The sequence below is a fragment of the Chrysemys picta genome, chromosome 1 (genome assembly GCF_011386835.1).
Source record: "Chrysemys picta bellii isolate R12L10 chromosome 1, ASM1138683v2, whole genome shotgun sequence".
Taxonomy (NCBI): domain Eukaryota; kingdom Metazoa; phylum Chordata; order Testudines; family Emydidae; genus Chrysemys; species Chrysemys picta.
In genome coordinates this window covers 207,729,191-207,755,971 of record NC_088791.1, presented here as the reverse complement: position 1 = coordinate 207,755,971, position 26,781 = coordinate 207,729,191, and the positions used below count along the sequence as shown (strand labels likewise).

General features: G+C 38.9%; 1 protein-coding gene across 27 annotated transcripts in view; it reads right to left on the bottom strand.

The window, feature by feature from the left end:
- Nucleotides 1-26,781, bottom strand: part of DMD (dystrophin) — a 2,010,563-nt gene that overhangs the window by 958,578 nt on the left and 1,025,204 nt on the right. For all 27 annotated transcript variants that reach the window (XM_065590838.1, XM_065590858.1, XM_065590878.1 and 24 more), the window contains one exon: nt 16,019-16,169. In XM_065590838.1, coding sequence (XP_065446910.1) covers nt 16,019-16,169 — 151 coding nt within the window. The remainder of the gene's footprint in view (nt 1-16,018; nt 16,170-26,781) is intronic.

Here is a 26,781-nt window from a genome sequence, read left to right as displayed (position 1 = left end):
GAGCCTACACTAAGGTGCTTCAAATAAGGTCTATAAGCCTTGCAGTACAGGTGTCACCTTTAGACCCAACACGTATGCCTATGGACGATATGCACAGCAATCAGCACTGTAACAACAACATTTCTCCCTGGCACCTCCAGGCTTCAGTGTTCATAGCCCTGGCACCTCTGGACTTGCCATGTCAGAAATGAAAATAAAAAAATTGCTTGAGCACCACTTTCTTTACAATTTAAGCACTGAGTTCTCTGCTTTGAGAAAAGGTGTAATGTGTAAGGCTGTGGAGAATCAGGTCCCTGGTGTTCAGACTGCTCAGTTTCAAGGCTTTTGTTTTCTCAAAGGAGAGAAGTACAGGGAAATATGTTTATTCATTCACATCCTGTATAATGTTCTTACAAAAATTATATCAATTTGGAGAGTTCAAACTACACATCTATGTCTGCAAATAGTCATTTGAAAAAAGTTTAATAATGAAATGTTTGAAAAATGCATCATTTTAAATTACTATGAAGATAGAAATTGTTTCTCAGAATAAACACCACCAAGATTTACAGTACAAGCTAAGTACAAGCTATCAATTGTGATCTACTGGTGGCAAGGCTTGGAAACATTAAATTTATTATTTTTCATAGCCTCAAGGCATTTTAATGTCTTAGTAGCAGTAACAACAAATTACCTAAACAAACTTTTAATAGGCAACAGTAAATTAGGAATGAAGAGTAATGCAGATCTGGGTGTAATGGAGCAGAATTAAACAACTCATATAATAATGAAATAACACTTTTGGCCTGACGTGTCCTGAAAATGGCTTTTTACTAAAATTCAGGTTAAGAACTATTTTGATATTTCACCACTGCCATTAGCAGCAGCCCTATTATCTCCACCACTATTCAGAAATATTTTACTATTCTATAGTATTATATATAAATTCATAATTTTTACTCCAAATTATATTACTCTTAGAAATTTATAAATTATAATATAAAATTATAGGATTCTAGGAATCTAACTATTGCTTCTTATCATAAGAAGAAATCAATAACTATTTTAGTGTGAATCATGACTACCTTTCCTCATCAGTCGAGGGAAAGTTCCTGCCCTTACCAATATTGAGCCAAGTTCAAGGTATTGGTCCTTATCTTCAGGGTGATCAACAGCCCAGGCCTAGAGTAAGTACAAGATCATCTAAAGGTCCTAGATGAAGACCACACTTAACAACTCTGCTCCTAAAGCATAATAAAACTCTCTATCCACAAGGGTTAAATTAATCTGTGCAGGCGACAGAGTTTTCCTGGGGGCTGGTCAGAAACTGTGGAATTGAACTCCCAAAGGGACTGCGGTACATTGCAAACCTTAGCATCTTCCATTCCAGGTACAAGCCACATTCTTCAACCTTTTTTCATCAGAAACACACAGTAGCATGTACATTTAAGAAAGAAAACCAAAACCCTATCAAAACAGAAGGTTACACTGAACACCATTGTCCCTGTGTACATGCACACACGTAGGTACACACACACACACACACACACAGCTGTTTCCAGGTATCCAACATAAAATATGTACTCAGTCTTTGACCACTTCTTCCCATAACTTACATCACAGTAAAGTATTACACAGATATATAATACTTCATGTTTATGGTATATATAGCACCTAGTAGAGAATCCATTTTCGACTCTGCTGTTTGGTAATGGGTAATAGAAATTTCTTCTTTCCTGCTTAAAGTCTATTAACATATTCTTAAGTAACCACTTTTCCCTCTGACATTTTAAGAACTTTTTGTTGTTTATTATAGTAGGGGAGGATGTTTATACTTCCCTTTCCTTTCAGAAAAGAGCACAATCATTTTTTGTACTGAGAATATTGCCTAATGCACAACTGAACTTCAGGGACCCCTTCACTGTCTATCAATATTACAAATTGCATTCCTAGCAACTCTAGGATGTCAAATGTTGCAAGTCAAAACTCATTTATTTAACAAAAAATATTGAGGAATGAAGCAGTCAATTTTCAGTATGAAGCCCGTGGAGTTTAGTGGTGAACTCCCATTATTAATAACATAAGCCATGTACTTAATTTCTTTTATGAAACACTAGATATTTAGCAATTATTCTAGTAAGCCCTATGATCATTCTAAGTATGCATCTCCGGATAAATGTGCTAAAATGGGTTTTCACTGGAGTCTATTCTACATCTTTTTATATCAGTTACAGCGTTATATTGCTTCTTTGTTTCTTCAAGGTTCTATTGACCCTTCCCTTCTCGCCCAGCCCCTTCTATCTGGTCTTAAATGAGATTCCATCAAATTTATGCTGTGTCAGTATAAACTTCTTAAAATATTACCCATCAGCCACAATTAACCAACATGACACTTTAGACTAGAGAAGTGGAGATTATTGACATACCCTCTATTATGGGCTGAAGCAGGAGATAAATCTTAAAATGTGAACTCCACTTTAACTGTAGGATCTAAACCTTTTTTTACTAATATTAGAAACTGGAATTTTTTTTTAAAAAACTGTGTGATGAAACATATCCTTTTGTGTGTGTTGGTGGCATCTGCAATAAGAGCCTCAATCACCTGAGTTTTCCTCTCGATTCTTGGACTCCAGGGCCAAAAATAACTGTTTTAAATGATCAGAAGGGTAGCCGTGTTATTCTGGATCTGTAAAGGCAGCAAAGAGTCCTGTGGCACCTTATAGACGTATTGGAGCATGAGCTTTTGTGGGTGAATATCCACTTCTTCGGATGCATGTCACATGCATCCGACGAAGTGGGTATTCACCCACGAAGGCTCATGCTCCAATACGTCTATAAGGTGCCACAGGACTCTTTGCTGTTTTAAATTAATTGTTATTAAAACATCTATATGTTCCAACTTAGACTTTAGCAAGCCTGACCATACCTTTCAGTACTGCAACTCCAGGTTTTCTACTTTCATTTCTTTCTTGCTTCAGCTTCTCCAAAGCAAAATTTAAAGTTCAAATTTATGTGATTACAGCCAAGCAGGGAGGTGGTCTAGAGAAGTCAACCTCAAACACTGGAAGTTTGGATAGGCACCCTACAATCTTGATGACAACAATTCCACAGTGCCCATGCAAGAGACACAATCTATGGCTTAGAGGCCAGTTCTGTGCCCATAGCACAATCAAAAGACTTGCTATAATGAATAGAAGTACTTACTGACTTAACATTTTTCAGTGACTTAAAAAAAATAAAGAGAACATCTATGGATATAACATTTGCTACACACCCTGATGATACACTGCCAGAGACTAACAGCTCAACAATATATAATTATGGACATTGCATCTGGTGTGGCCTCAGAAGTGTTTGCTGCATTAAAAATAGATTTATGAAATTAAAATTAGACCTAACAAAGACAGAACTTTGGATGACTTGTGTGCAGCCAGCACAAATTTGCTTGCTGACTTATTTTTCTCCTGCTAAATGCACCACAATGGTTGTGGGGGTGGTGGTATGAAAGCCTGTCTCATAAAATGTTATTTACCAAAAGAACAAACAAGGGCATATGTTTGTATGTACAGAGATCATGAACACTAAGGGTATGTCTACACTGCAATAACATGCTGCTATTGGCCTGTGTCAACTGGCTCAATCTCATGCAGCTCAGGCTGCGGGGCTATAAAATTCCAGTGTAGACGTTCAGGCTTGGGCTGGAGCCCAAGCCCTGAGACCCCACAATGAGGAGGGTCCCAGAGGTTGGGCTGCAGCCTGAGGATCTACACTACATTTGTATAGCCCCACAGACCAAGCCCTGCGAGATCGAGGCAGCTGATACAGGCCAGCTATGGATGTTTTGTTGCAGTGTAGACATACCCTTAGAATTAAGTTTGAATATATTAAGAGGGTATTTTTTGGTTCCATAAATATATTTCTTCTGAAGGGCCAGGTTATTCTTGTGCAGGCACAATGAGGGGCAGTAAGAATGGGAGGCAGAATGCAAAGAGCCTCCCACTCACCCACACACAGATACACACACTTTCCTTTTGCACAGCCTATGCAAGGGCCAGGGGCAACAACAATCTCCATGCTCAAGAAAACTCAAACTGCTGCCCCCAAGCCCAAGTTAGAGAATTAACTGCCCCCAGGGGACAGGGACACAGAGTGACCCAGAGAGCTGATCTGGTGTACTGGGTCAGTAGTCAGCACCATTCAAATGTATGATCCAATTTAATCCCCCTACCCACTCCGAAAAATGGGCGCACACCCTGAATTCCCCCGAGGTTCAAAACGGCTCCATACCACCCCTATGCAGAGCTGCACTTATAAACATAATCTAGACCACTCTATGGGAACAATATCATTGATCTAAAGTTATAGTAGACAGTTTAACTACATTTTCCTTTATTTAACAGCATTGCGTAAGGCACTCTTCCTGTGTCAGTAGCTGCTGATTTGTATGTTTCATTGTTCCCACTGTGGGTATTGTTTTTACATTTAGTCTAAATAAATGGTTCAGTTGTTTTTTTGCATGGGCCACATGGCTGTTCAAGAGGAGAAATTATTCACATCCAAATTTCTCTCACACTATGAGAGATGCATGTTATTAATAGCAATGACCATATGTAAGTCTGCTACATGCAGACTCTGACATATGCCAAACATAGCTAGGAATTAGGATATTGCTACTATTATTAGTATTATTGCTGTTAATGATTACAGTGCTTGTGCACATAAAAGTTTAATCAGGCAGCAGCCTTTGGAAATAGATATGAATATGTATGAATTTAAGAGAGTTAAAGGTTGGGGGTAGCCTGGGAGCATAGTAGACGGGCAGATTCTTGAAGCATGAACGAAGGATCTAGCCAGAAGCTAAGTACATGGTCATAACAGGTAGTCATGTTTTACAAAGACTAGCAATCAGAGCAAACTCATGAACATCTTGTAAAATTTATATCTCAATTGCAAACCAAAACAAATATTTTACCAATATCATTCTATGTAACATTTTACATTTATTAAACTATTTAACGTCAACGGTAAAAATAGGTAACAGATCAAAGCACACATATTAAACAACTGTGCACTTTTGTTAGAAAAAATTGATCAATTACTGTTAAGAACCCAGAAAGTCTATATTTAGAGGTTACAGTTCTCTTGCGCTTATGTATTATCTGAGTTGTAAAAATAAAATAAATATGTATTTTCAGTGGAACATAAAACTGACTACACCACCATCCTAGGATAATTCTGTGCTCCTCCTGGATTATTCCCTCTTTCCTACTTTTTCCTCACCCCCCCCCCCCCGATAAAACTAACATTGAGGATATAGAGATGCCAAGTAATAAATGAATCATCACACCCAAGCTCAATAACTTCATAAACTCAGAGCTTTTCTTGAAATGAAGCAAATGTTAGGAACTTAGCAAAGGATATTGTTTAGTGGAATTATTTCTGTAGTCAGCTCTCTGACCCTTCTGTGCCTTTTCCTTTAGGTGAAACTTTAGTCAAGTACAGTTATTAAGGCATTATGTTCCACTACTGTGCTGTATCATTAGGTTTTTTTTCTCCTGCTAGACACTGAATAGTTGACAAAAAACTGTTCTGTGAGGATTTTGTGATCTGTATGACGTTTCCCAATTAACTTAATATATGAAGTTACATATATGCACATTGTAACAATGTGCTTTAGAAATTTACTTTTAGAGTTTTTCTCCCCCTCCCCCCATTTCTGGATGTATATTTAAAACACACATAATGCAAACATTTACCACAAACATAAATTATAGAGAAGAAAAAATGCAACTATAATTAACTAATATCACCTCGCTATTCAGCTGGAGGTTTGGGAGGCAGACCTCTACACTGATATAAAAATGAGATTAATAAAATTATTATAACTTAGAAAAGAATTTGTTACAAATATGTTTGCACTTTATTGAATATTAGGATATAGCTACAAGAATGTTATAGCCAGGATATTTGGAAATACTGTATAACAATATATATGTTTAGCTAGCTATGTTACAAAACATTAAAGCTAATCAAAGAAACTCCAGACGGTTTCTGCTTCTATCTCCCAAGGACAAGGAAACATCAAGCAGACAAAATAATGTAAGCATTATTTTTTTAGGTAGAAACCTGATTGTGAATGGAATGTATGGTGAGTTATCAGGGCAATAAATCTGTGAAAAGTGGGTTCTACCAACCCCATCCTTTGGCAAGAAAACATGCTTGTACTCTTATAAAAGTTCTAGAGAAAAATATTCATAGTTGGAGAAGTTTTAAACTTTTGTTTATTTCTTAAATGTTGTAATGGCAAACACCTTTTGAAACGCATGTTTGCAAATATGTTAGCTAAATGCAAAACTCCTAATATAACTCCTAAGGAAATTGCTATGTAAGTGGTAAAATACTTTATGTACCATCATGGACTCTAATGACCTTGTTAAACTAGAGTAAGAAACCATTTAAGTATGGACTATTTATATTAGTGGAGAATTTATTACTGGCAATATACAAACAAATCCTTACCCATCTCAGGAAGACAAGAAAGTCATTGGTCCAAAAATTGCCATGTAGAATTGACTGAAGATGAAGGCTTTCTAAAAGTTACTTAATTTTAAAAGACTATTTTGAGAACTAGAAACTCATGTGTGGATTTTTTTGAAAACAGAATTTCATTTCCCGTCAAAATAAATTGAAAGACTATCTCAAAGAATGGACTGAATAAAAAAATTAAAACTAGCTTTGAAAGTTACCTAATGCTTTCCTGCCACAAGAAGAACAAAGGCAATTAAAGAAATGTACATTTTCTTTAAACAGACAGCATATTCAGGAGTTGAAAGTGTCAACTTTGCCAAGGCATGAAGCCAATGAAAGGGTCACAGCAAGCAACTTGAATCTAAACAAGCACCAAGAGCAACGTTTTCTTATAATTTCATGAAAATAGGATGGAGAAAGGAATAAAAACACTGAATTGAGAATCCTTACATGCATCTTCTGCTATCCTACTCAAACACAGCACTCCAGAAACAAGCTGCTACAGACAGATAAGAAAGAACAAAAAAACCCAAGAAGAAACCATTCCAAGGAAAACCTCCCCAAGACTTCAACATAGATTGATGAGAGGAAGTTAACTAAGACACTGCCAAGTGATTGGATTTAAAACTCTTGTAATGATTTTATTGGAATATTGAAATGCTGTTGTAACTTAAATTACTTACTGTTTCTCTGTTGATTACCAAATGGTTAGACCATATATTCCTGGAGAAGAAACAGGGGCTAAACATTTGTAAACAGAGAAATAGTGTGATTCAACTGGATTTAGAATTCTTAATATTTGTAATTGGCCTGTCTTAAAAAATAGGTTGGTCTTAACTTACCAAGAGAAAATTGACACACCAAAGTCTCTTGTACTCTCAAGTGTATAATATCTGTTAAAAGCTCTCCACAAAAAGGCATGTAAAAGGGACTGTAACAGAAGTAACCAGTTTATAACTTGTACTCGATCATATGCATTGTTTTTTTTTTTTTTTCCTTTCTTTAATAAGCAGATAGCCATGGTTAATTTTTTCCTGTAAATGTCAGATAAGCCTTCTTCTATGACTGTATACATACATGATTTAAACACACAAAAACTGATGCATTATGACTCCAAATTCTATCCCTCACCATATATTCATCTGCTGTCTGATTTTCCCTCTCTTCAAATGTAATTTGTAGATTTATTCTCCTCTATATGACTGGCACATAGCTTTTGTTTCCCCAGCCTGCCTCAAAGTCCTTGTCAAATTTTAGACAGAGTGTACAAATGATCTTTCAAAACTCCTAGTTCTGTAATTAACAACTGAAAAATAAAATTATGCTCAGATTTAGAAGTCATACAACAGAAGTTAAATTTGACATCTGAGTTCCCAAGCAGTCCTTTAACAATGGATAGAATAAGACTATTTCATGACATAAAAGAATCCATATTAATAGGTTTTGCATAACTAGTGTCATAGCTTCTGTGCAGAATTGCTGTATAATAACACTACAGGATGTAGCAAAATCAACACAAACAGTAAATTCACCAGAAATAATGCAATTACCTACTGACTCATGTCAACACTACTGCATCACCTCCCATAATTGTGCAGTTAACTTATGTTATTGTATATTAAGATTTGACTCATTGTATTTATTAATATATTAAATACAGAAATTTTAAAGTAGTTCACATTTTTAGTAACACACTTCTTCACATTTTATACAGCTTGCATCAAAGACAATATCTTCCTCTGAACACCAGGTCATACGTCTGCTCATGAAAGCCTTTTCAAGAAAATCCTGTTAATTTTGAAAATGCCTCACTAAGCAATGTGATTTCATAAAGAATGACAACAAAAACACCAAGATGCTAATCTAGTAAGAGTCAGAATGTTCAGATCTTTTAACTGCTTAACCTAATGGAGATTATCATCTCTTCTGTCAGCTTCACAAGTGCCTGCTAATACCTTCCAAACAACAGTCTTACAAAAATAGTATTTCCCCTTGCCTTGCACCATCCACATATGCTGTTGGTGAAGCATCGGCACATGGCCAAGAAAGTGACAAAGAACCAATTAATTAAATGATAGAGCTATTTCTTCAGATTAATTTTTCTTCCGCATATAAATCCTAACTGCCAGATTGCCTTTTGTCACTCAAACTAACATTTTAAATAATTGTTTTAAGGCCCTCAAAAGGCTCTAGCTCTATCTTCCTCTCACCACAATTTAGTATTGAATGACAGTAGCTTTAAAAACCATAGGGGAGACAGAAATGCATAGGTTCTGGATGTTCACAAACAAAAATGGATGATAGTTAGATGAGAAGGAGGTTAGACCTAAGTCAGTCATAAACACAGGAGTCTTACTTGCAGAGATGTATGAGCTGATTCTTATATGTGTTGCATGGCCCATTTGACAAGTGTGTACTTGTTTATATGTGGAGCACACAATGGTTTTGCAGATCATCTCAAACTCATGCTCCTAAAAGCTTTACATCACTCCTCCCCAACATGTGTTTTGCACACAAAACAGATATGTTAAAGAAACCATTTTAAAGAATGTTTTGGAGAGTTTTAAAAAAGAGAGATTATTTCTTATACCACTACCTTTAAATCCAGGTGATTTTGTCACTATTAAGGGCCAGATATTAAGCGAACAAATATTGAGTCCAGGGGAACTGCTGTATGTGTATTTATAACAGACAAGGATCTGGTCCTTAGAGTCCAAGGCCTGGTCTACACTACGACTTTAATTCGGATTTAGCAGCGTTAAATCGAATTAACCCTGCACCCGTCCACAAAACGACGCCATTTAATTCGAAACAAAGGGCTCTTTAAATCGATTTCTGTACTCCACCCCGACGAGCGGAGTAGCGCCAAAATCGATTTTATCATTTCGAATTAGGGTTAGTGTGGCCGCAATTCGATGGTATTGGCCTCCGGGAGCTATCCCACAGTGCACCATTGTGACCGCTCTGGACAGCAATCTGAACTCGGATGCACTGGCCAGGTAGACAGGAAAAGCCCCGCGAACATTTGAATTTCATTTTCTGTTTGCCCATTGTGGAGAGCACAGATGACCACAGATAGCTCATCAGCACAGGTAACCATGCAGGCCAATAATCGAAAAAGAGCACCAGCATGGACCGTACGGGAGGTACTGGATCTGATTGCTATATGGGGAGAGGATTCAGTGCTAGCAGAACTTCGTTCAAAAAGACAAAATGCCAAAACTTTTGAAAAAATCTCCAAGGGCATGATGGAGATAGGCCACAATAGGGACTCAGATCAGTGCCGCATGAAAGTCAAGGAGCTCAGACAAGCCTATCAAAAAACAAAGGAGGCAAACGGTCGCTCCGGGTCAGAGCCGCAGACATGCCGCTTCTACTCCGAGCTGCATGCAATTCTAGGGGGGGGCCGCCACCACTACCCCACCTGTGACCGTGGATTCCGGGTCGGGGATAGTCTCATCAGCTACACCTGAGGATTCTGCGGATGGGGAAGAGGAGGAGGAGGAGGAGGAAGAGGACGAGCTTGCAGAGAGCACCCAGCACTCCGTTCTCCCCAACAGCCAGGATCTTTTTCTCAGCCTGACTGAAGTACCCTCCCAACCCAGTATCCAGGACCATGACCCCATGGAAGGGACCTCAGGTGAGTTTACCTTTTAAAATATAAAACTTGTTTTAAAAGCAAGCGTTTTTTAATGATTACTTTGCCCTGAGGACTTGGGATGCATTCGCGGCCAGTACAGCTACTGGAAAAGTCTGTTAACGTGTCTGGGGATGGAGCGGAAATCCTCCAGGGACATCTCCATGAAGCTCTCCTGGAGGTACTCCAAAAGCCTTGCCACAAGGTTTCTGGGCAGTGCAGCCTTATTCCGTCCTCCATGGTAGGACACTTGACCGCGCCATGCTTGCAGCAAGTAATCTGGTATCATTGCCTGACAAAGCCTGGCAGCGTATGGTCCCGGTGTTTGCTGGCATTCAAGCAACATCCGTTCTTTATTTTGCTGTGTAATCCTCAGGAGAGTGATATCGCTCATGGTAACCTGGTTCAAATACGGGAACTTAATTAAGGGGACAGAGGTGGCCATTCCTACTGGGCTGCTTGCCTGTGGCTGAAAAGAAATCCTTCCCTGCAGTTAAGCAAGCGCAGGGGGGGGGGAATTGGCCCTGAGCTTTTCGCGTTTGGCTAGCAGGGATCTTCCCTGTTACCAGCCACGCGGTGGGGGGAGGGATAAAGCGATCCTCCCAGAGAATTGGATGGGGGGGCGTTAGTTTGTTTTCTGCTGCTGAAGGTTAACAGGAAAACTGCAGCAGTCAACGGGCTTTGCTTGGTATGTAGGAAAGGAGGGCGCAGAAGCCGAAAGACCATGGCTTACCATGGCTGCATGCAAGCTGAATTCTGTTGCCCGGACCTGCGTCTGTGATCTCTAACACCAAAGCCACAGGCACTCAATATTAAGATGGAAAATGCGGCCTTGTACTGAAATCACATGTGCTATGTAATGTGAATAGTGTTTTTCACCATGAAAGAGTATAAGCATTGTTCTGTAAAATGTATCATTTTAAAAACTTCTTTCCTTTTTTTCAACCCTCCCTCCAGCAGCTGCAAATTTTTCAAGCCTCCCTCCTCCGTCCCGAAGGCTATCTCAGATAAGGTGGCGTAGAAAGATGACGCGAGACGACATGATCACGGAAATAATGGAATGCACGATGCACCCGCAATGAAAGAGCTCATTTGAATGAGTGGAAGGACACTGTATCTAAATTTAGGAAAGATGCCAGTGAACGTGAGGTCATGAGGGACGCTCGAGATGAGAGGTGGCAGGCGGCAACGCTGGGGCTGCTGCGTGAGCAAACGGACATGCTCCGGCATCTGGTGGAGCTTCAGGAATGGCAGCAGGATGACAGAGTGCCACTGCAGCCGCTGTATAACCTACCTCCCCCCTCACCATGTTCCATATCCTCCTCACCCAGACGTGTAAGAACGCGGCGGGGGGTGGGGGGAGGCTCCGTGCACCCTCCCACTCCACCCCAGTGGACAGCCCAACCAAAAGGCTGTCATTATATTGAATTTGTTCAGTGGCCTTTTACTTCCCTCCTATCCTCCTCCCAAACCTCACCCAGATTACCTTGTTGGTTCTCTCCCTATGTTTATAATCACTTAATAAAGAATACATGATTTTTAAACGATAGTGACTTTATTTCCTTTGAAAGAAAGCTGGGGGAACGGGGAGGGTGGGTTCCTTACAGAGAATGAATGAGTCAATAAAGGGGGCGGGTTTTCATGAAGGAGAAACAAACAGAAATTTCACACTGTAGCCTGGCCAGTCATGAAACTGGTTTTCAAAGCTTCTTTGATGCACAGCGCTTCCTGGTGTGCTCTTCTAATCGCCCTGGTGTCTGGCTGCGCATAATCAGCAGCCAGGCGATTTGCCTCAGCCTCCCACCCTGCCATAAAGGTCTCCCCCTTACTTTCACAGAGATTGTGGAGCACACAGCAAGCAGAAATAACAATGGGGAGATTTCTTTGGCTGAGGTCAGAGCGAGTCAGTAGCGATCGCCAGCGACCTTTTAAACGGCCAAATGCACATTCTACCACCATTCTGCACTTGCTCAGCCTGTAGTTAAACAGCTCCTGACTCCTGTCCAGGCTGCAAGTGTATGGCTTCATGAGCCATGGCATTAAGGGGTAGGCTGGGTCCCCAAGAATAACTATTGTCATTTCAACATCCCCAACAGTTATTTTCTGGTCCGGGAAGTAAGTCCCTTGCTGCAGCCCTTTAAACAGAGTAGTGTTCCTGAAGACGCAAGCATCATGAACCCTTCCCGGCCAGCCCACGTTGATGTTGGTGAAACGTCCCTTGTGATCCACAAGTGCTTGCAGCACCATTGAAAAGTACCCCTTGCGGTTTATGTACTGGGTACCCTGGTGCTCCGGTGCCAAGATAGGGATGTGGGTTCCATCTATCGCCCCACCACAGTTAGGGAATCCCATTGCAGCAAAGCCATCCACTATGACCTGCACACCTCCCAGAGTCACTAGCTTTCGTAGCAGCACCTCAGTGATTGCTTTGGCTACTTGCATCACAGCAGCCCCCACAGTAGATTTGCCCACTCCAAATTGATTCCCGACTGACCGGTAGCTGTCTGGCATTGCAAGCTTCCACAGTGCTATTGCCACTCGCTTCTCAACTGTGAGGGCTGCTCTCATCTTGGTATTCTGGCGCTTCAGGGCAGGGGAAAGCAAGTCACAAAGTTCCAAGAAAGTGCCCTTACGCATGCGAAAGTTTCGCAGCCACTGGGAATCGTCCCACACCTGCAACACTATGCGGTCCCACCAGTCTGTGCTTGTTTCCTGGGCCCAGAATTGGCGTTCCACGGCTATAACCTGCCCCATTAACAGCATTATCTCCAAAGGACCGGGTCCTGCGGTTCGATAGAATTCCATGTCCATATCCTCATCACTCTCGTCGCCGCGCTGCCGTAGCCTGCTCCTCGCCGCCTGGTTTTCCAGGTTCTTGTTCAGCATAAACTGCACAATAAGGCGCGAGGTATTTACAATGTTCATGACTGCTGTCTTGAGCTGAGCGGGCTCCATGCTTGCCGTGGTATGGCGTCTGCACTGTTCACCCAGGAAAAAGGCGCGAAACGGTTGTCTGCCGTTGCTTCCTGGAGAGGGGGGGGATATACCCAGAACCACCCGCGACAATTTTTTTGGCCCCATCAGGCATTGGGATCTCAACCCAGAATTCCAATGGGCGGAGGAGACTGCGGGAACTATGGGATAGCTATGGGATAGCTACCCACAGTGCAACGCTCCGGAAATCGACGCTAGCCCCGGTACATGGATGCACACCACCGAATTAATGTGCTTAGTGTGGTTGCATACATTCGACTTTATACAATCTGTTTTCCAAATTCGAATTATATAAATTTGGATTAATCCCGTAGTGTAGACATACCCCAAATGTGCAGGGTTCAGAAAGAGAGAAATACTAAAGTGAATAAATATAAAATACTTCTGAAAAATTACCAAAAATAACTTTTGTAGGCATCAAAATGTCATGACTTTAATGGCAATTATCTCAGGCCCTTTCATGACTAGGGAAGGTGTTCTTTGTCCCACTGGTAATCTCCCCTCCCTAATGGCATAAAGCTCATGTTTCTAGCCTTGCAGGAATAAGCAGTGCCCAAACTTAATGACATGAGATTTTTATGTCACTAGACCAGAAATGTATCTTGTCTGTCTCTGAGCACGAGTCAGGGATAATTTTCTTTCGGAAGTGGCAGGAGGGGAGAAAGAAGAGGAAGAACTATTTCTTCCACAGATTGATTTTACTTTAAATTACCTTGTTTGATGCATTTCAAGGGGTTGGAATATGTCCTGGGAGAATTAGTGGCCAGCGAGTTGCAAGACAGGCAAAAGGGCACAAACAAATTTATTATATAGGTCTGCTCTTTTCTACACAGATATGTCCTCTACATATGCAATACATAAATAAATAACTAAAATATGTTTAAGCTCACAAAGGGGGAGCACTGGACCATCTGGAAGTAACAACTGCCTACATAGCCTAAAGTCTGCTCCCTTTTGGATATGCATTATGATGCATCTTTGATTACATGATCATATACTATATTTTCTGCAGGACCTCTGCCTCATTCAGTGTGCAAGTTGTATGGTGCACAATGAAGGGGACATCTTTACTGAATGATATAAAGGTCTTTGTGGGTTCCAGTTTAGCTTCCTAACATTACCTCATTCATTATACACAATCCTTTTTCTATTCACTCATTCACCACATAACCTTGTTCTTGGTTTAAGGTGAATTCTGGTTTGAGTTTGGTTACGGGGAAAAGCTGCTATAAAAGAGGAGGTAGTAGTCAGATTTTTACTTAATGAAATAACTATTTTAAAATGTGCTATATATTATGCATCTTTTCATTTGAAAAATCTTGTGTGCATTTTTAAAAATACTGATTTTTGTGCAATATGAATATATTATGCATATCTAATTATCTTTGTGAGCTATTTTTGTTTCCCTTTGTATTTGGCACTACACAGCATTGTGGTGCTGGGAACTAGTCAATGTCAATGATCACTCAGACATCGAAATCTATTCTGTGGTTCCTTCTCATTAGGAAAAGATAGATTACTAAATGGGAAAGCTATTTCTCGCAGGTCTATCTTGTAGGTTAATCCAATTCTTCAACCTCGAGGTGACTTAATAAATCTTAAATAATTAACTCACTATTTTACATACTTAAAAAGGAAATAATCAAATATGTTAAAACTGTAGATTAATGAAAACCCAAGTATTCTAGTTCACAAAGATAACACACCAGGGCATTTAGAGAGTTTGAAAAGAGTAAGATTTTCCATATGCATCATTGTTTTTGAGTGTCTCCTATAATCGGAATTTCTTCCCTCATTCCTGGCTCATTTTAGATCAGTGCCTTTTTCAATTAAAAAAAATCAAAAACAAAAAATAAAAACACATGACATTAAACAGCCTACACTTTCTCTACCGGACAGTTCTTATCTCCATTGCAGTATGGGTGCTTGTTAATGTAACACTGAAAGCAGAAGATTTTTCTTGTGCTTGGGAATTAATTTATTACACGTATCTAAAGTGTCATTGTTAGACAAACCATTTTATCCAAATGAACTAATCAACTTGAAAATCACTGGTATGGAATTAGTACTATCTATCTATTTATATCTATATCTATATCCACACATACACACTATCATTTTGAGTCATCCAAAATGAGAATGAAGTCAGCTATCAATAAACTAATCATTATTTTTTTGCTTATGAACCTAGGGCCTGGATCAGCGTTCAGCGTCAGTACTGGGCCTGGCCCAGGGAAGCTAATGATCCAACCAGCAGACCAAATTTAGTGATGAATCCTGGTCACGTGGCACATGAGGCATATTATGCATCCACTAAGAAGAATAGAAGAGTGTACACATTGGAACTGGCATATGAAAACTGAATGGCAATTTTGTCATGATGCAGTTTACAAAAAAACATCTTGGATGTTCTTTTGATTACAAAATGAAAGAGGATGGCACAGGCAACACAGGTTAAGGACCCACACAAGGTTAATGGAACCTCTCTTTCATGACTTGCTCATGAATCAAGTTTCTCCTACAAAGCATGGTAATAAAGCATCTCCCACAAGCAAAGTTTATCTCCCAGAGCATTATTCTCTTCTTCCGCTGAACATACAAACCACACGGAAATGAATGGGCATTGTGTGCCTGAACTAAGTAAAGACAGACCAAACATTTAACTACAGAAGTGTTACCTGGTTGCACCTTATTCTAATGTTAATTTTATTTTTAAATGCATTTTCAGCTAATATCTCAGAAAAAATAATATTTGTTAGAAAAAAAGGTTGAACAAGAAAACATTTGAAAAACATCATATAAAAATACCACTCAGCAATCAACACTATATACAATTGAACTATAAAGGAATGGGTCAGGAATTGGTCAGTCAAAACCTACCTTGAGGTACTGCTTTATTTTGGCTTGATCTGGGTCCCTGGTACCTGTTTGTGCTCTAGCCAAATTCTGTTCTGTGTCAGTTAGCCACTGACTAAAATTCTTCATGTCATGGTGGAAACACTGCCACTTCTTCACAGCTCTGTCAAAGCGTCTACAGGTGGAAACGGAAACCAAGTGATGATATTTTAGTATGTTATTTAACTAGAAAGAGAACAATCAAAAGTTTTTAATATTTCTAGTGTCAAATGATGTGATTTTGATGCCTTTATATGCTTGAAATTTTTAATACCTACATGAAAAGAAAACATTACAGAACTTCTAAGCACTCACAAGATTACTGAGCATGTAAGCCACAGGGCAGTGTCTTATTCATTTTTTGCTTCTTTTTTCTTTTTTTCTTATTTTAAATGAATTCCATGCTAATGAAAGGTGCTCCACTAGCAGATTTGAAAACCTGAAGTCCTGTGCTAATCCACAGAATTGGTACAATACTTGCAGAAGTGGTGCAATCTGCCACGCTACCCTGCCAACGTGCCTAGATACTGGCATGAAGGAAACACCATTAAGTATGAAAGGGTAGTTCAGTTCCCATGTCCTAGCAAACAGGAGCAGATAACGGGAGTTTTGCAAGAGAGTTTACAGCCGGGGGGCGGAGGGTGGGGGAGAGGGGGAGAGAGAGGCTATATACACTTAGCATTCCTTAATCTTAAGCCAAAAAGCACCCCCTGATAAAAACAAAACAAGGGAACCAGCTGCAGGAGTAAAAAGAGAATGCAGGAATGCAACAGAGTGGGGGGCTACCCAGTTTATTGCACCCAATGCAGCATGTATGATTACCTGCCCTATGGGCAGGTGGCATATATGTGCATTCGGTGCAAGGAGCCCCTGGCCCTCAGAGACCAGGTGCGGGCTTTGGAGACAGGGTGGCTGAGCTGGTGGAGCTAAGGGAGACAGAGAAGTACATAGATGAGACTTTACGGGACACAGTAGAACGGTCCCGCCCCTGGTTTAACTGCCTCTGTGCTGTTGAGGAGGATGAAAGCCTCAGGGAAGGAGAACATCCAACTGGACCAGAGGGAAACAATCATAATTGGGACCCTCCTTCCAGATGATGTTGTGGTATCCTCTTGCACCGAGGATACCTCCTTCAGGAGAGGGAACTCCAGTTATTAGGAAGAGATGGATATTCGTAATGGGTGATTAAATTATTAGAAACATAGATAGCTAGGTTGGCGACGACCAGGAGAAATGCATGGTGACTTGCCTGCCTGGTGCGAAGGTTGCAAATCTCTCAAGACATCTAGCTAGACTTATGTGTAATGCTGGGGAGGAGTCGGTGGTCGTGGTACATGGAGGTACCAGTGCCATTGGGAAAGATAGGAGAGAGGTCCTGGAGGCCAAATTTAGGCTGCTAGGTAAGAGATTGAAGTTCAGAACCTCCGTAGTAGCATTCTCTGAAATGCTCCCAGTTTCATGCACAGGGCCAATTAGACAGGCAGAACTGCAGGGTCTCAATGGGTGGATGAGACAATGTGTAGGGAGGAGGGGTTTAGATCTATTAGGAACTGGGGAAACTTTTGGGACAGGGGTGCCTATACAGGAAGGATGAGCTCCACCTAAATCAAAATAGAACCAGATTGCTGGCACTTAAAATTAAAAAGGTCATAGAGCAGTTTTTAAAGGGCTAGGGAAAAGCCAACAGGTGCGGAGGAGCACATGGTTCGGACAGAGACATCCCTTAGGGGAAGATCTATTAATGGAGATTCTCTATGTTCTAGTAAGGAGAAGAATATGGAAGATGATAAAACACAGGTAGAATCTGATGAGAAACAGTCAAATGAAAAAAAAAAGTCTCATTCAATTACATCACGTAATGGGAGACAGCTAAAAAGTGAGAAGTTTTTAAAGTGCTTCTATACCAATGCTAGACGCTTAAATAATAAGATGGGTGAACTAGAGTGCCTCATTCTAAATGAGGATATTGATATAATAGGCATCACAGAAACTTGGTGGAATGAGGATAATCAATGGGACACAGTAATACCAGGGTACAAAATATATTGGAAGGACAGAACAGGTTGTGCTGGTGGGGGAGTGGCATTATATGTGAAAAAGTGTAGAATCAAATGAAGTAAAAATCTTAACTGAACCAAACTGCACCAGCACCATAGAATCTCTATGGATAGTAATTCCATGCTCGAATAATAAGAATATAGCAATAGGGATATACTACCAACCACCCGACCAGGATGGTGATAGTGACTGTGAAATGCTCTGGGAGATTAGAGAGGCTGTTAAAAGTAATAAATAATAATAATAATAATGGGGGGATTTCAACTATCCCCATATTGACTGGGTACATGTCACATCAGGACACCTTAAATGACTGCTTCTTGGAAAAGCTAGTTCTGGAACGCACTAGAGGAGAGGCAATTCTTGATTTAGTCCTAAGTGGAGCACAGGATCAGGTCCAAGAGGTGAATATAGCTGGGGTGCCATAATATATCATGACCATAATATAATTAAATTTAACATCCCTGTGGCTGGAAAAACACCACAGCAGTTCAACACTGTAGCATTTAATTTCAGAAAGGGGAACTACACAAAAAGGAGGAGGTTAGTTAAACAAAAATTAAAAAGTACAGCACCAAAAGTAAAAACTCTGCAAGGTTCATGGAAACTTTTTAAGACATCATAATAGAGGCTCAAATGTATATCCCAAATTAAAAAACAGAGAACCCAAAAAGAGCCACTGTGGCTAAACAACAGAATAAAAGAAGCAATGAGAGGCAAAAAGGCATCCTTTAAAATGTGGAAGTTAAACCCTAGTGCAGAAAAGAGCATAAACTCTGGCAAATTAAGTGCAAAAATATAATTAGGAGGCCAAAAAAGAATCTGAAGAACAGCTAGCCAAAGAAAAGTAATAGCAAATTTTTTTTTAAAATACATCAGGAGCAGGAATCCTGCTAAACAACCAGTGCGGCCACTGGACGATTGAGATGCTAAAGGAGCACTCAAGGATGATAAGGCCATTGCAGAGAAACTAAATGAATTCTTTGGATCAGTCTTCATGGTTGAGGATGTGAGGGAGATTCCCAAACCTGAGCCATTCTTTTTACAGGGCAAATCTGAGGAACTGTCCCAGATTGAAGCATCATTAGAGGAGGTTTTGAAACATATGGATAAACTAAACAGTAATAAATCACCAGGTCCAGATGGTATTCACCCAAGAGGTCTGACGGAACTCAAATGTGAAATTATAGTAAACAACAAAACTTTCAGACACATATATGAACATAATTTGTTGGGGAAGAATCAACATGGTTTTTGTAAATAGAAATCATGACTCACCAATCTACTAAAATTTTTCAGGGGGTCAACAAGCATGTGGACAAAGGTGATACAGTGGATACAGTGTATTTAGATTTTCAGAAAGCCTTTGACAAGGTCCCTCACTAAAGACTCTTAAGCAAAGTAAGCAGTCTTTTTCAAGCTGAGCAGTCCCAGTCTTTCTAATCTCTATTTGGAAACTGCTCCATATCCCTAATCATTTTTGTTGTCCTTCTCTATACTTTTTCCAATTTTAATACACCTTTTTTAAGATGGGGTGACCAGAACTTCATGCAGTATTCAAGGTGTAGGAGTATCATGGATTTATATGCTGGTATTATGATATTTTCTATCATTTTATGTATCCCTGTTCTTATGATTCGTAACACTGTTAGCTTTTTTGACTGCTGCTTCACATTGAGCAGATGTTTTCAGTGAACTATGCACAATGACTTCAAGATCTCTTTCTTGAGTGGCAACAGTTAATTTAGACCCCATCATTTTGTATTTATAGTTTGGATTGTGTTTTCCAATTTGCATTACTTTGCATTTATCAACATTAAATTTCATCTGCCATTTTGTTGTTCAGTCATCCAGTTTTGTGTGATCCTTTTGTAATTCTTTACAGTCTGCTTTGGACTTGGCTATCTGGAGTAATTTTGTATCATCTGCAAACTTTGCCACCTCATGTTTAACCCTTTTTCATATCATTTATGAATACGTTGAACCGCACAGGTCCCGGTACAGAGCCTTGGGGGACCCCACTATTTACCTCTCTCAACTGTGAAAATTGATCATTGATTTCTACCCTTTGTTTCGTATCCTTTGTATCCTATCTTCAGTTACTGATCTATGAGAAGACCTTCCCTCTTATCCCATGATGGCTTTTTTCTCTTAAGAGAGTTTGGTGAAGGACCTTCTCAAAGGCTTTCTGAAAGTCCAAGTACACTTGGAAAGTCCACTAGATCACCCTTGTCCACATGTTTGTTGAACCCTCAAAAATTGTAATAGATTGGTGAGGCATGATTTTCCTTTACAAAAGCTATGTTGACTCTTCCCCAACACATCATGTTCATCTACGTGTTTGATCATTTGGTTCTTTTCTATAGTTTCAATCACATTGCCAGATACTGAGATTAAATTTACTGGCCTGTAATTGTCAAAATCACTTCTGGAGCCTTCTTAAAAATCGGTGTCACATTAGTTAACCTCCCATCATCTGATGCAGAGGCTGATTAAAGTGATAGATTACATACAAATTTAGTAGTTCTGCAATTTCACATCTTAATTCATTCAGAACTCTGGTGAATATCATCTGATGGCTGATGAGTTAATACTGTTTAAATTTATCAATTTGTTCCAAAACCTCCTCTATTGACATCTCAATCTGGGGCAGTTCCTCAGATCTGTCACCTAAAAAGAAGGCTCAGGTGTGCGAATCTCACATGCTCTTCAGTGAAGACTGATACAAAGAATTCGTTTAGCATCTCCACAATGGCCTTATCTTCCTTGAGTGCTCCTTTAGCACCTTGACTGGTCGGTGTCCCCACTGATTGTTTGCCAGACTTCTTGCTTCCGACCTACTTAAAAAAACTGCTGTTAGCTTTCATGTCTTTCACTGTTTACTCTTCAAATTCCTTTTTGGCCTACCTAATCATGCTTTTACACTTGATTTGCCAGAGTTTAAGCCCATCAGATTTTCCTCAGTGGTTTAAAGTTATAGAACTTCCCAAAGCAGAGTTATGGTACAGTGTTTGGAGTTAGACATTTCTCATTCAAGTAGTAAATTCATTTATCTTGTGTTTTGCTGCACTGTTGAGTGTGATAATTAATGAAAGATTTCTTGGGATATTTTGTTAAATATGCCATTGTTAAATATGCAACTATTATTTGTTTAATAATCCTCTTTTGTGGATTCTAATAGATGTTGGGGTATATTTAAAGGATAATTAAAAGTGTGTTCAATTATTTGAGAAGGAAATAGCCTGATTCCTGCATAGATAAAGTATCAGCCTGAATGCCAAATCATTTACCTAACCAAGTAAATCAGATTATTCCAAGAATATGGGTTACCCCTCCTCCTATTATCATTATGATGGTTCTTTTTTGGAAGGAGAAAAAGGAATTTTCTCTATCTTTTTGCCATGACCCTCTTCAGAGAGTTTGGCTCCATCTTGCCCACTGCATCTTTTCACTGCTATTGAGTGACCAGGGGCAAAGCACTGGCCCCATTCAAGTCAATGGGAAAACTTCCAGTGACTTGAATGAGGCCAAGATTTCAGCCTTATAGTGGAGCCTTTCCAAGGCCTGTCAATTAACAATGAGGGTAAGAGAGTTTTTGACTTCTGATTTTAACAAATTCCTAAAAATTATGACACAAGTCATCATGATAAAATCACCGCCCTCTCATCAGTGGTACGAATGATGAGAACAAGTTAATTACAGTTTCTGGATAATATTTAAGATATCTCTAGCTGAATTTTGCTAAACTTATTAGTAGTATGGGCTCAGCCAAAGATCTTGTCTTCTAGCAAGACTCTCAGCAGCACTCAATAACAGAATATTGCACTGTTAAAAATTTAAAATTTTATTTGCATGGCAAATTTACATTTTGTAAGATGATTGTGATACTTTGAATTAATTATTAAAATATACTTACTAAGGATTAACTCCTCTATAATGGAAACATACAAAATGTTTTAATAACCAAGTACATATTTATGTGCTTTAACCTAAAGTAAATGGAAATCTTGATTCACACAAAGTGTCACCTAAAATATAAAAGGTAAAAATACATTTCTTCTGGTTCAACCAGTTAAATGAGCTTCATGTTTCTCACAAAATAAAGTTACTCTTCTCAGCTTGAGCAAGTTTATCAGCTACTTAAATGTGAAAAATTCAGTATGAGCTGATATAAGAGTTGCTGAATTTGCATTTCAGCACTTGCAAATTGAATCGCAAGTCAATCTCCATTCTCTTTCTCTATGCCTAATTGAAGTTTCAAGGGGGAGGAGAGAGGGAAGCAGCAGTGGGCAGATATGCATTCAGAATACAATCTTAGCATTTAAGTTTTAGCACTCATTGCTCATGACTATTTGGGGGAAAAAAACCTATTGTTATCCCACTGTAATCAGAATAAAAGTTAAAGCTAAAACTATGGTTAAGCAGCAATAAAAGTCATTCAAAATGTATTGGCAACCAAAATGCACTTCTTTTGTTAATTGTGTGGTTAGATATATTTAAATATCTGTAAGAATAACACCACCATGCAAGTATAACAACCCCAAATTGTTACTTCATTCATGCACCATAAATTTTATTTCTAATACGTGATGCTGTTCTGAACACCTTATAGAGCATTTAAAAAAAATGTCATACTTTTTTTTTTTTTAAGACCCCCTTCCTTTACATTTTCATTGCGGTTACTACAACTTGAAAATGTCAAAATTAAACTAGATTTAAATAAAAACAATTATTTGATTACATTTGCCTTTCTTGGAGTAATGCTAGAAAATGTTAGATTCTCAAAAAGTAGTCAGCCCAGTGGTCAGAGCACAGGATTGGCAGTCAGGACTCAAGTTTTACTACTGGGTTGGCTACTTCTCTTCCACAAGTCCTTGTATCAAATCAAGAAGCTTCATTGTGCTTCAGATTTCTCATCTACATAATTAGTAGTACATAGCATTTTCCTACTTTTCAGTTTTACCAAGAGGCTTAATATTTGTAAAGGATTTTCAAGACACAAATTCCTAAGTACTATTTTTTCCAGGAAGTTATTTTGAAATATTGACTAGTTCATCTTATTCTATGCTAGCCTCTCAAAATCTTCAAAGCAAAGTTTATTTTTCAATCCGTTTGATCCCTTTGCATTTGGCAGACATTTGGTCAGATGGTCGGGATGCTGGGTGGTAGTCAGAGGGCAGGGAGAAATTCTCTCTCCTATCTTTTGTCCTATCCTTCTCTTCCTAGCAGGGACATCAGTAAGGACTTAGGCAGTCACCTGAATGCCTGAAGAGGAGGTATCAAAGCAGTCCCCAAATGACAAAAGGAGCCACAGCATGAGAATCCTGGAGGACTGCAGGCAAGCATGGCAGATGTCTGCACATGTACCCTATCAGTAAGGCCTTCTGTTTTCAGTTTTTACTGATTTTTACCAAAACAAAACAAAAAAAAAAACCACACACCTTGGATTTTGCAAAAATTATTTATTTTTATTACTGATCTTCATCCAGATATTGGACCACTCAAATACATGAACATATTGATTATGTTAAGAAAATGCCATACATTACATTTGGTAGGGGTTTTTTTTGTTAATAATAAATTAGTCTACATGTAAATGCAAGGATGTCTGTTAAAGTAAGGCAATGTAGTGGAAGATACACGCATGGGCGTGCATGAGTACACATATTGGTAATGTACAGTTCATGAAATAAACCAGGGCATTAAACTGCTTTTACTTTCAAAACTCTTACTTTCCTTTTGTTGCTTTTTTACTGTCTTATCCTAATATTAAACCCAATATTTACCCCAAAAAACTGCATGCAAAGTTAATTTTTCGCACCAATTTTCACCATTTTTAAAAAATGGATTAAGCACTGATAAATTTTAAACAAAATAATAAACAAAAATGAAAGTAGGTATGTGACAGCTAGCAGCCCTGTTCCCATCAGGCAAAAATGCATCAAGAATCCGCAAGTGTGAAACTAATGGGCATTCCTGACTAGTTTTTCCTATCACATGCACTGTCAGACAGGAAGGTAGACTTCAAAAATATGCTAAAATGAAGGCCAGAATAAGCTGAACTCAGCCTGGGTCTTTTGGTTTATTCTCTTGTTGATGTACTAGCATCATTTGCATCCATACGAAGGTAAAATGCCACTGAAAGAACTGCTGAGGGAACCTGCAACATAATTGGTGTTGAGGCACAAAAGGAGTGGGAGGCTTCTCTCTTTGCAGATCACTGGAGTACTAAAATAAATATTTAGGCAAGTGGGGGAAACACACCGCTTCAGATGATGTTTAATCAAAATTTGGAATTGCCATCTGCTTTTCACTAGGAAGAAAATCCTAACCTGTAATTCAAACATCCTTTCACATTAAGGCACTAACTGTGGGTTTTGTGGTGTAAATTTGATTTCTCATTAAGGTTTCTTAACCTGCAAAGAGATACACAAGCCGCCATTTCAAAGGGGCGCCACATAGGAGTCGGAGTGCTTGCAGGCACCTGCTCTGAGACTATGCTTATCATAGCACGTCATGGCAGAAAATACAGAAGCCAAAACTTTAGTTTAAACAAAAAAAAATGGCACAAATTTATAGACAAATGTGAAAACTCCTGCATTATTATTTTAAAGAAAATATCCTCTATATTCCCGTTAAAACTGGTTTTAAAACTATTCACTAATATTTAAATAGTTTAAAATCATTAAATTCCCATATTACTCCCATGCTCTACTCTACTGAATATAGACAAAGCTATATTTGCAAAAATTCTCAGAAATCTTACTCAGTATCACACTGGCCCGTGTGACAAAGTACATAACTAGTTATAACCCCCTCCCCCCTCCCAAATTCATGATTAGTGTCATGGAAATTATGACTGTGAGAAAGATACAGTGTTATTCATCGTATTGCAAAAATATTCAGCACATTTTATTTCTTTACTTCCTTTAAACAATGTGCTGTAGGATTATGCTAATATTAACCTAAAAATTATGCAATTTTGTCAGCTTGATTCAGCACAATTAGCACCTTGTAAGAAATATAAAAAACTTCAAAGTGGTATAAATAATTCTATATTAACGTGCTATAGTGCTAGCTTTAATACTTAAGGCCATTCTGACAGATGATAAAATATGAAAACTTGTTTTCACTGGGTATCTTCTAAAATTAAAACACTTCAGTAAAAAAAAATGCTAACCCATTTTCAGAGGACTTGATGTTTTCATTTTCATTCTTCTTCACAGAATTTACATCTTTCGAGTGTTTAATTCATACTTAATTTACATATTCTCTGTGCATATGGACCAAATGGAGATGATTTAGTGTTAGATGCCACCATGTCTAGATTCTGCAATATCCTCTTCCAAAAGTACCTCAAGGAGTTTATTATGGTAAAAAAGGTACTGCTTTCACAGGCTTAAAACACATATAATATGCAAATCTTAGAACCACTTGATATTTAGACAGGGCTGGCTGTTATAAAAGATAACATATGCAAGGTAGATTGTTTTACCTCCCATTCTACACCAACCCGAGTCATCAAGCCTTCTCCCTAGGACTACAGCAGCCCCTTAAACTTAAGTTATGTTCTTTCCTATGGGGGGGCTATTCTTTCCCTGATGTACACGCATTAATATTTTTGATTGTTACATATGTATATCAGAGGAGAGAACAGAATAATATTAGGAGTACACAATAAGCAGCAATGTAAATATGTATCAGAATTACCTTCTTGCAGAAAACAATATCTAAAGTATTTCTTATTTTTTGACATATTAATATTCTGTTTGAGATGCAGTTTGTGGAAATATGCAGTACAATTTAATGAACATTTAAGTAATTAATTATTAATAAAATACCCATTGATCACTATCATGGGGTCATCTTATGGTACCAGGGAAAACAGGAAATTCGATCCCAGACTACTGCATTGCTACAGGGACTGAGACTGGAAATCCAAGATGAAGGACAGGCTGATCTGTCAAATATTTCTGGCATTTTAAGATTATTTCCACTTTCACTCAGCAGTGCTTTCAAAGGGTTTGTGTAACCACTTTAAGAGGGACAGTAAAGCTCTCATAGTTGGAAAATAGACATAGTCCCTGGACCTTGTCCTTTGAATGGAGACTAAGGATTTGTCTACATGGGGAAATTTTTTGGCATTTGTGACGCAGACCAGGTGCCAGCTCATGTCAAAGCTCCATGGCTCACTGAATGCTTAGAAATGCATAGCCAGGCCAATTTGCTTGTATATTAGTATAGAACAAAGTGATTGTTAAATGTATAAGAGTGCATTTGGTGTTTAAATTTCACGAAAACAAGTGGGATGTTTACCTGCATTGTTTTCACTTATCTATATCTCATTATAATGTAGTTGCAAACATTTCCATTGTATATACCCCTGTAACTAATTAACTCATCAAATGAGAAAGAAGCCTTGTGGAATACACATGCAGAACTTTAACAGAAAAGTGCTAATTTCAAAGCAAGGCATCACTGTGTGTGATAAATCAGAGGCCAAAGACTCTAAATGCATTCCTCACTCTCCAGCATCACAGGAAGAGCTCACATGGGTAGTGACCCTGTCAGTGAGAAGAAGCTATGAGTATGGAATCAGGGAAAGATCCACCTTCTCTGGACTGTTTAGATTGAGTGGAATAACTGAACGAGAAAATGGAGATCCCCAGAATTATTCTGGGGAGCTTGAG